The sequence below is a fragment of the Silene latifolia genome, chromosome 9, assembly GCF_048544455.1.
Source record: "Silene latifolia isolate original U9 population chromosome 9, ASM4854445v1, whole genome shotgun sequence".
Lineage (NCBI taxonomy): Eukaryota > Viridiplantae > Streptophyta > Magnoliopsida > Caryophyllales > Caryophyllaceae > Silene > Silene latifolia.
In genome coordinates this window covers 103310468-103320881 of record NC_133534.1, presented here as the reverse complement: position 1 = coordinate 103320881, position 10414 = coordinate 103310468, and the positions used below count along the sequence as shown (strand labels likewise).

The 10414-nt window shown below is 39.5% G+C and overlaps 1 protein-coding gene and 1 long non-coding RNA gene across 3 annotated transcripts; both read left to right on the top strand.

Moving 5' to 3' along the window:
- Positions 1–658: 658 nt before the first annotated feature.
- LOC141599988 (uncharacterized) lies at positions 659–4635 on the top strand. Of its 2 annotated transcripts, none has more exons than XR_012524080.1 (3): positions 659–1045; positions 1161–1393; positions 4177–4635. It is a non-coding gene; the product is annotated as an uncharacterized LOC141599988 (long non-coding RNA). The 2 variants fall into 2 exon arrangements; XR_012524079.1 differs by having other exon boundaries at positions 4191–4631.
- Positions 4636–5563: 928 nt separating this feature from the next.
- Positions 5564–9182, top strand: LOC141601431 (protein FAR1-RELATED SEQUENCE 5-like). The gene is made up of 2 exons (XM_074421716.1): positions 5564–5620; positions 7440–9182. The coding sequence occupies exons 1-2, from the start codon at positions 5564–5566 to the stop codon at positions 9180–9182; spliced, it is 1800 nt and encodes a 599-aa protein (XP_074277817.1).
- The last annotated feature ends 1232 nt before the right edge of the window (positions 9183–10414 follow it).

Here is a 10414-nt window from a genome sequence, read left to right as displayed (position 1 = left end):
GGAGGGGTCGTCTCAACATCAGTAGGGGTGATAGGTTTAGGCGGGTCATGAAATAAAACATAATCAATTTCTAACTGCTCAAAATACATCAAAAGTTTCTGGGACCAACGCTTAAAATTGTGACCGTCTAACGACTCCAATTTCGCCAATTCAGGAGCAATTTTCGACATAACAGACATAGTTACAGCAACTAAATAGTTTTCAAATTGTTATTCGAAAGAGGCGGAAACAGAAGGAGAATAGAAATACCAGTCGAAGACGAAATTAGAAGCGATGAGAAAAATAAACCCGAATGTAGTGCCGTGTATAAACCACTGCCTTGAAAACTATTTCTCCGGTACGACCGTGGTGGCGATCAGCTAGTGCCGGTAGTTCCCCAAGGATCACACTACAGCCTCCTCGCTGTCACGCCCACTCGTGACAGAGAGACTTGGAACGATTTGAACAGTTACCCAGAAATTTATAGAGCAGAAGGAAAACGAGAGAAGAATAGAGATTGTGTATATTGAATGAATAAATGACTGAAGGTTTCGGTCTTTTTATAGCAGTATAGGGCAGTTAACAACACCAAAAAACGTGGCCCTATACAAAGAAGAAATGACTGTTCTTCAGAGCATTACTCTCCACTCAACAAATCGGGACTTGATGAGTCTTTTGTAGAAACAGAATATACATACACTCAACTCAGACCCGGTCCAAAAAGATAGGCACAGCCCGCCGCAGGCGATTGCCAAATCCCAAATCACGAATCCGGATCCGGGCTCGGGCACGGGCACGGCGCGCGTGTGCGAGCTGAATTAAGCACCTCGCAAGGCTTCCACAAAAGCCTCCCTTGACCCACTAGTTATATGGTAAGGAGGGTGGGTATATATAAACCCATAAAACTTCCTTTTCCTCACCAATGTGGGACAATTGGAAACACTCCAAAGGCAAAAAAGCCCCTATATTTCCAACAATCACATCCTTGGCTTCTTATTTGGGTTGCGCCGGTTGTGCAGTTGTTCGGGATGAGATCAGTGTGGGTTGCGCCGGTTGTGCCGTCAACGTAAGTGTGTCTTTTTTTTGTCGATTGATTTTCAATTAATGCTCTTTAAATCATTATGTTCACATTTTCCATTAATTTTCAAGCATAATATCCTGATATGGGACATAATTGACAGCATTTGTGCCGTTGTAGCCATCGTCTGAGCAATCGAATGACGACGAGTTGACTGATGAAGAAGCTGACAATTGTCGATTCTGCTAGCTCCTGAGATAGAGTGAAATAAGTGGAGGTGTGCCGTAATTTGAGCCCCCGATTGGTGACCGGATGACTAATGAAGGAGCCCCGTCAGATCTTGTGATTTTTTTTTTACCGTAATTCCATTCTTGCTTTCAAGCTCCAAATCAGATCGTAAGTATTCTGTCTCTTTATTGACTGACTTCAAATTCATGCTTGTTTTTCGTTTTGTATTTTTACTGGCCAAGTTGTATTCTTGATAATACGATTGAACTGATAATTTTACCGGTCTCACGAATCAAGTTGTGTGCTTGATAATGGGACTGAACTGATTGTGATTGCGACATTAATGCAAATAATTTATGATGTAAGATGCAAGTAGTATATGCTGATAATGCAAATAGGATGCCTATGAATTATGATGCTAATGATGCAAGGCTAACATACTTACGACAATAGAGACAAACACTAGCTAACTGACAATGCATTCTTTTCCTAAAGCAGACTATAGACACTAGAAACATGACACATGACACATCTCACATCTAGTCCTGTTAATTTTTCAAAATGCGCTACTGAGCATGACCTGGTAAAGAGACGGAGTACTCTAGTCCTAACTGCTGCTTAGGTGTTATGCCTATTAAATCGTCATTGCTTTCTAAGTCCTTATTACTTTTTGGTCAGGGATGTCGTCTAAATGTAGTCAAACGTATGCGCTAAGGGTTTCCTTATACCCCTGGTCTTAACTGAAACTCTTTACTCTGTGTTTTGTGGCAGCCCCCTATTCAGGTATTTTCCCGTGTCAGTCACGCAGCAGTCACATAGCTAGCATACCTATTTTCTTCTGTTGCTTTCTTCTCCTTCTCTTTTTTTCCGACCTTGTATGGGCCGTGATTGTGACAATTTGTTTTCTTATTTTTTTGTTTTTTGCCTTGGATTCTGAGATTCATATTGTAAAATGAGTTTTGCCCTCTTTACAGTAACAAGCTCGGCTAATGACCCAAAACTAATACTATAGAACTAAAATACGTTTGTGACCGTATAAGTGTAGTGTACATCCACCGGATGCTTAGATGCTAAACGAGGGTGATAAATGGAATGTAGTATAAGGGTCTATGGTGTTAGAAGACACTCGAGATCTGTGTGCCTCTCTGACTCACCTAAATGAATAAAAGGATCGTCACCGAATTCTTAGATGCTAAACGAGGGTAATAAATGGAATGGAGTAGAAGGGTCTATGGTGTTAGAAGACACTGGAGATCTGTGTGCCTCTCTCACTCATCTAAATGAATGAAAGGATCCTCCCAACAGGTATGGAGACAAAGGAACTGTGGATTGACTCGTCTGAGAAAGGGAAAGCGACTACTCTGCAATTTGAATTGCAACTTTGACTAGAGTGTTTTTTTTTGTCTCTTTTTTTTACTGGGACTTTTTTTTTGTCTTTTTTACTGGAACTTTTTTTTCTTTTGAATTTTTGAGATTTTTGATATGGGATAAAATTGCAACTTTGGCTGAATTTTTTTTTTGTCTTGTGAATTTTTGAGACTTTTAACATTGGTAATTGTATCTATTTGAGATCATAATTTTTCTCTTTGAATATTTGAGAGTCTTTAAACTGGATTTGGATTTGTTTGAACTCGTATCGGTACTTAGACTCATGTCTTAAGTTCATTCTAAGGGACTTGTGGTCGCCTATCTTGTTTTAAGGGCATGGAGTGTGCGCTCCCGTGTTTTAGTTGGTAAGTTTGGGCACGGGTGTACTAGGAATCTGATTTTAATATTTTTGGGCTAGTCTTCTAGCCTTAATGGAAATGGATGACAATATTTGCTAAAATGACCGATCATATGAGTTTGTGCTCATCTAGTGGTCATTTGAGATATGAGAAATTGCCAAATTTGGTAAATAGAGAGTTGTGCTCATTTAAACTAGTAGTCACATGAAGTATGGAAAATTAACGAATCAAGTAGAAAGATGGAATCTCCAAACCTAAAGGTCACCTAGTTAGAGACACGGCGATCAAGGAATTATCACACCACAGAGATGGAAAAGATGGTCTAGTGCACGCCCTCGTTTAGGCTGACTAAGAGGTCGACTGATCTACACTAAAGAGATACGCCCTAAAGTATTTCAAGTCTATTCTACTAGTTAAGGGTAAAAAGTAGAACAAGTGACTAATAAAAATGACATATGCTCGTTTTTTCCACTTATTTAATTTATGCAACTCAAAGAGGACTAGGATGGTTTATCTTAATTAGACACTTATGTAAACTAGTGTTTTTTTTAGGTAATGTCAGAAACACTCGTATGAGATTATATGACTATAAGAGTGAATTTTGTTATTCTATTGACATTATTTTTGTTCTTACTCTTAGTTTTTTTTATACATATGCAACTGAGAAAGGACTTGGATGGTCCTATCTTAATTAAATTTTGATGGAAACTACATGTGAGTTGGTATTGTCTAGTCTTCCTGTAGCCTTCTTTTGTTCTGAAGCTGGAGTGGCTATTAAAATTAGGGTTTCGTTTACTCCTCCCTATCCCGGATCATGACATTGTAGATTTTAGAAAAACGATTTTTATTCTCTTTTATAGTAAACAGGAATGGACCTAATGCTATATGAGGTCTGAATGCAAGTAATGAGCAAAGCTTTTATTTTTACCGTGTCATTGCTGTACTGAACCTATTATATGCAAATGCTGAATGCTGAATGCTGAATGCGTGTTCACTGGCCTAGATGTGAGACATAAGGTAATGCATGCTCTACATGAGACTTCGTCTAAGAATGAAACTAACTATGTTGAATGCATATGTCTAACTACCTAGGATGCTGAATGATAAATGCATATGAGATCTAATGCAAGGCTAACAAGTGTAATGACCTACTGATAATGCTATGTGTAGATGCGAAATAAAAGTATGGTCAAAATGCTGATGCTCCGAAACTTCCTATTTGAGACTTTGTTGTACAGGACTGATGGGCTATGATATGCATACGATATGATACTATATGCTGATGCTCGGAGGGGTGCAGTCACGTGCAGATGTTTTTTATATTTACAAGATGAAACCCAGAGTGTGTAAGGACTCAATGCAATATTTAGACCAATTTATTAATGTATATGTGTATGTAGAGGACTGACTGACAAACTAACGCACTGACAACGCATCGACACAAGATGTGAATTGTGTAGATATAAGTGATGCATGCTATACTGATGGACATCATGATGATATGAGACCAAATGCTGAAAGATGCAACAGAAACGTGTGGTTACGGCCTATAGATGACGCTATGCGTATATGCGAAATGGAAGGACTGTCACTTTTAATTATAACCGAACTTTAGTTACTCAACCTAAGGTGCTGGCAATGCAATGTGACTTTCATAGGATTAATGCGAAACACGCTAGTGAAGGACTATCTTATCAAAGGATACAAAGACCCATAAATAAACTTCTACTGTTAGCCCCCTGTTATACTACCCATGGAAATTTAAGAATTATCTAGATGACCATTAAATCTCAAGCACAATTGCAAACAATCAGAATTAAATATATACAAATTGCCCTAATCAAAGGTTCTACGGGCTCTCTGGTTAGGTTTACGGGTTGGAAATTTGGGTACTCACGACATTAAAATACCCGAGGGTATCTCTCGCTTTTGTGCTCACCCAGTCATATGGACCAAGCGATTTGCCAAAACACGATGTCATGAGGTGGAAAATACGTGTAAGGCCTAGTCGGTCGAATGGACCTTCTAAGTATACAACGCACTTTACCGAGGGTGAAATAGGGTAGCTTAGAATGGCATAATATTGGCTTACGGAGAGCCTATACCTTTTTTGTCTCAAAACAAATATACGAATAATAATAATAAAAAATTGGAAATCAATAACCAGTAATGAATAATAGATATCTGAGAAAGGAGTAAAAAAAACCGACTAAAAGAAAATCAATAATCAAACATTAGTTAGTTCGATGGCAAGAAAATTTAATGACACTAGCTATTTTGCCATGCAGGCGCAATACGAGTACTTGGTACGAAAGTTCTAAGACTGGTTCAACATGCATAATCATTAGTACTTTTCTTTGTAAATTTTACTTAACATACCCGCATGAGCAATAATAGCCTAAAACTCGAGGAATGGAAAAAAAATCAAATATATAATATTATAAATAGTGTTCGAGTCTTACCCTCTTAATAAGTCCCCAGAGGAGTCGCCATTGCGAGATCCCTGAAAAAATCTCCTTTTTTGAAATAAATAAATATGGAGTCGCCAGTAGGTTTTATAAAAAACATACAAAAATAAGTTAAACGGAAAAGGCCCCTTTGGATTCCTAGAATGGGGATTGATCCGTCACTCCGGTCTGAACCAAAGATTGCGGATTCGGGAGTAAAGGTATGGTCAAGAAAGGTGTTAGGCACCATGACCGCCCATCAAACTGATGTCTGAACTATTTATTTATAATATTATTATATATTTGACGAAATTAAGACGAAAAGAATAAGAAAAACGATACAAATTATGTACAAGACAAATTAACTAGTTAGATTATATACAAATTATACGATAAAAAAAATAAAATATATAAAATAACGAAATAGGAAAAAGTAAAGAAAACTTATTTGATGTCGGTACCCTCAGGCCGATGTGGATGTTGACTATGAATAAATATCGACTTTGTCCTTAATTATTAGCTCTTATGCGCTTATATGAAAACTGGGACAATTTATTTGTAAGGTTTGATTTGAAACTGGGATAGTATATCTGAGACGGAATTGGATCCCTCGGGTTTTATTTGTAGGTGTGTTTCGTCTTTTCTCACGTCTGATAATATTTTTGCGCCCCCCTCCCCCCCAGCCCCTCCCCTACCCCCACCCCCCCTCTTTTTCATATTGGTGGGTGGTATTTATATTAGTACTCCATATTGAGAGTTTGACTAGTAATAGAATTTTCATAAGTTGAAATTTTAGTTTTTAGGAGTCGTTTGGTTCACCATGGGAAGATATAATTACCGGGAAGATTAAATTCATGTGAAGTTGAAAATCATGCGAATTGTAGAAATCTTGTTTAGTTGAATGTGGGAACTTGAATTCATGTGGGAACTCCCCCTTACCTAAGGGGAGCTTGGTAAGTGACTTCCTACATTATGTAGGAATTGTAGTTCCATAGGAAGTTCTACTTCCCATGAATTGGGCAACCAAATAAACCTTTATTTAGCTACTTCCCATAATTTTCCAATTCTTATGAATTTGGAAGGCAACCAAACAACCCCTTATGCTCTTCCTTCGTCGGTTCCTCTATCTACTACTTGCCTTCAGTGGTTTATAAGAATACAAAGTTATTTCCTTAATTTCCATCTTTTTGTTATTTGTGCAGACCCACTATTCACGTGCTATGCTCAAATGATCACTCATCCAATTGCTGAGCTCATGTGTTCTTGATTGGGGCTGATTTATGTCGACGACGTTTTAGTAAATATCGACGACGTTTTTCATAAAAAAGACGATGACTGCCCTTATGACTTTATCTCTCTAAAAAAATGCTCTCAAACTCAACTAAATTCAAAACAAACAACAACAACAACAATTAACAATATGTCTAATCTCGATTCAACGCGTGCGTAACAACTTAATCATTTGCTTAATTTTTCAATTTTTTTTGCGCATCGTTCATTCTATTCGATAGTTGAATTAATTGACGTATTAACTTAGTAGTAGGGAATGTTTGAATTTGTTGCGTAATCTGAAAAATGTCCCCCGAAAGATGAACCATGGCCAAAGTTGGAAACCAACGTTCAGACCACGGTCCAAACAATGGAAACCAACGTTTGTCCACGGACCAAACAATGGAATTCCACGTTTGGCCATGGTCCAACGTTGGATTCCAATGTTTGGCCGTGGTCAAACGTTGGAATTCAATGTTTGGCCGTGGTCAAACGTTGGATTTCATTGTTTGGCCGTGGTCAAATGTTGATTTTCATTGTTTGGCCGTGGTCAATTGTTGATTTTCATTGTTTGGCCGTGGATTAAAGTTGGTTTTCGTTGTTCGTCCGCGGTTGATCGATAGAAAGTAATGTTTGGCGCTGATCGTTTGTTGGGTCTCGTGTTTTAGGCACGAATAAGTCATTTTTACATGTTTTTCTTTCGTTTTACGCAATTTATGTAGTATATGATCCTTTTTATTGTCTTACTATAGTCGTTATTGCTTGTAACAGGAATCGAGGGAGGATTTTGGCGATAATCCAATTGATTACAACCCGTTGTTCGAGACTACTATAGATTTCGAAACACGTGACGAAGCTTTCAATTGGGCTCAGAAAATCGCATTCGAGAATGGGTTTGCTTTGGTTAAAGCAAATAACGGAGCTAAAAATTGGAAAAAGAACGGGTTGTTGGCAAGTTATTTTCGATGTAAAAGACATGGTAAACCAAAAGAAACGGACGATCTTGAAAAGCCAAGGAGGTCGCAGAAGTGTTCATGCAAGTTTCGTATTCGTGCCGTTCAAAATTTCGTGTCTAAAAATGATAAAGAGACGGTGGTGTGGAACATTCTAACCTCCGAGGGTGGTGGACTACACAACCACAACGTAGCCGTTTATAAGGACGGGGATCGGCACTTTGCGGGATTGGACGCGGAAGAGAAGGCATATGTTAGGCAACAAACATTGGCCGGGGTTCAACCGAGGGATATTAAAAATGGTCTTCATTTGAGATCCCCCGATAAACCTCAACCGTCAAGCACCCAACTGTATAATGAAACAAGGAAAATTAAGAAAGAAGAAATGGGTGAAAGAAACACCGCTCAGCAAATGTTGGCTCTAGCGGTGGCAGCGAAATACGTCCACTTCTATGAGATTGATTCCGAGGATTCAAAAGCGTTGACTCACATTTTCATGGCTCATCCTGAAGCGATTAAGTTGTTCCGGGCTTATCCTTATGTGGTCCTCATGGATTCGACTTATAAAACCAACATTTACCAGAATCCACTCATTGAGATGGTTGGTGTGACACCCACGGGATCGTCCTTCTTAATTGCATGTGCGATGATTCCTTCCGAGTCTGACGTGAATTACAAGTGGCTGTTGAGAAAGTTAGCTGCGATTTTAGATGCCACCGGAGTTGCGTCCCCTGCTGTATTTGTCACTGACCGGGAATTGGGTTTGATCAGCGCTATTGAGCAAGTATTTCCCCGGGCTAAGCATTTGTTGTGTAGATGGCATGTGAACAAAGCCGTCAATGCAAAAGCCTTGACAACATTCAAAACTGAAAGTATGAGGAAATTTGTCATCTCAAATGATGAAGATGGTTGGTTTAGGGTGATCAATTCAGTTACCGAGGAATCGTTTCAGCGTGCGTGGCAGTGTTTCCAACGTAAGTGGCCACAAATGGAGGATTATGTACGGACAACTTGGGGTCAACACGCAGGGAAGTTCGTTTTATGCTATACAAACGAGGTCTTACATTTTGGTAACACGGCAACTTCCCGTGTTGAGTCAGCACATTCTCTATTGAAGGCTTGGTTGAAGTCAAAGCATCTCACACTTGACTCCATGTGGTCCCGTATCCACGGCATGCTTGAAAGTCAACACTCGAAGATTAAGAAAGAACTCGAAGATGAAATGAGTAAACCTAGGAGAACATCTCGTACTTTCTCCTTATTGCAAGGAAACGTGTCTACTAAGGCCATAGAGTTAATGGAGAAAGAACTTACTAGAGGCCTTGGTTTGGGTATCGGATTGAATGATCGATGCCGACACATGATGCGAACGACTCATGGATTACCTTGTGCATGCAATTTGGTATCTTTGCACGGAAAAGGTAGGAGGGTCCATGTCGAGGATATTCATGTCTTTTGGAAGACATTGGTGTATGATATTCCTCAACAAATGCCGAAAAATGACGGTGATTTATGGGATGAATTAGCGAATGATATGAGGCACATGACCCTGTTAAACTAAGGGCGGCCATAGACTTGTTGCGTGATTTCCAAAGACCCGGAGGACCAAGAGATTTTGCCACCCCCTATTAATGAGCACCCGAAAGGTCGTCCAAGAGGTTCAACCACTAGAAACAAGTCGGGTTTTGAGCATGCAAAAAGGAAGTTCGGGACACCAAGTACTCACTGTTCAACAAATGCGAGAGGTTCAACAAAGAATTGGTGATTTCGAATCGGAACTCCGGTGCTCCTTTGGGAAGGAACTTTACCATTGGCTTTATATCAACATGGGTCAAACGGTGGGGTATACTTGAGGTTTTGTGGGGCCACTTCGATGGTTGGGTGGATGTTGGAGATGACGGTCATTGTGGATTCCGGGTAATATCGCACGCCCAGCGAGGCCGAGAGACAGATTATATAGTTATGCGGGAATGGTGTTCGAGGGAGAAGAGGACCGACTCTATCTACGCAGAGTTATATGGAGGTTTTCTATCACCACTCAGCGGTATGTCGGGGTTAGATTTAGCACTTCGACGAGTTGAGTTTTTTCAGCAGATTAGTTGTGGGCAAGACCATTGGATGTGTAGCGACGATTTGCTAGTTTTTGCAACGATGTTCAACTGGACGATATGTGTGATTGGTCATACACTGCGAGACGGGAAGAATGTTTGGGAAGGAAGTTGCAAAACTATCATGCAATTGAAGACCCGAGTTGAAGGCCGACTACCGTGTGGTATTTTGTGGTTTGTCCTACATCATAGCCATTGGATGCGGTTGCATTCTAGCAGCCCCCTTGAGAGTCTGCCTATGCCGCCACTTGATCCCGCTTGGTTGACCTTCCGAGATCCCAGTGTCGTTCACCTAGAGACTTTGTACCAACATAACATTGAGATTTGGCAAGCGTTCATGTTAGGAACTCCGAGAACACGTCGTAGAAGTCAGGTCTCTGATAGTGCGACAGTTATCTCAGTTAGTAGTTGTTCGCATTGAAAAAACTATTAAGTTCACTTGTCTAATGTAATATATTAATGAAAATCATAACAATTACTAATTTCTGAAATTTCTGGAATTCATGACAACTAATACAAATTTGGAAATTTTTGCAAATACTCACTACTTCATAACAATGGCTAACATAAGAAACACAAACAAATACAAGATACACTTGAAATAAAACTTCATCATCTTTGACAAACTCGAAATTTCATCTTTCAAACATATCACTTGCTCTTTCATGGCTTTTCCACTTGATGC

Coding starts and splice junctions, on each gene's coding strand:
- LOC141601431 (XM_074421716.1), top strand. CDS start 5,564: ATGGGGATTGATCCGTCACTCCGGTCTGAACCAAAGATTGCGGATTCG. Junction 5,621..7,439: donor TTGCGGATTCGGGAGTAAAG/GTATGGTCAAGA, acceptor TGCTTGTAACAG/GAATCGAGGGAGGATTTTGG.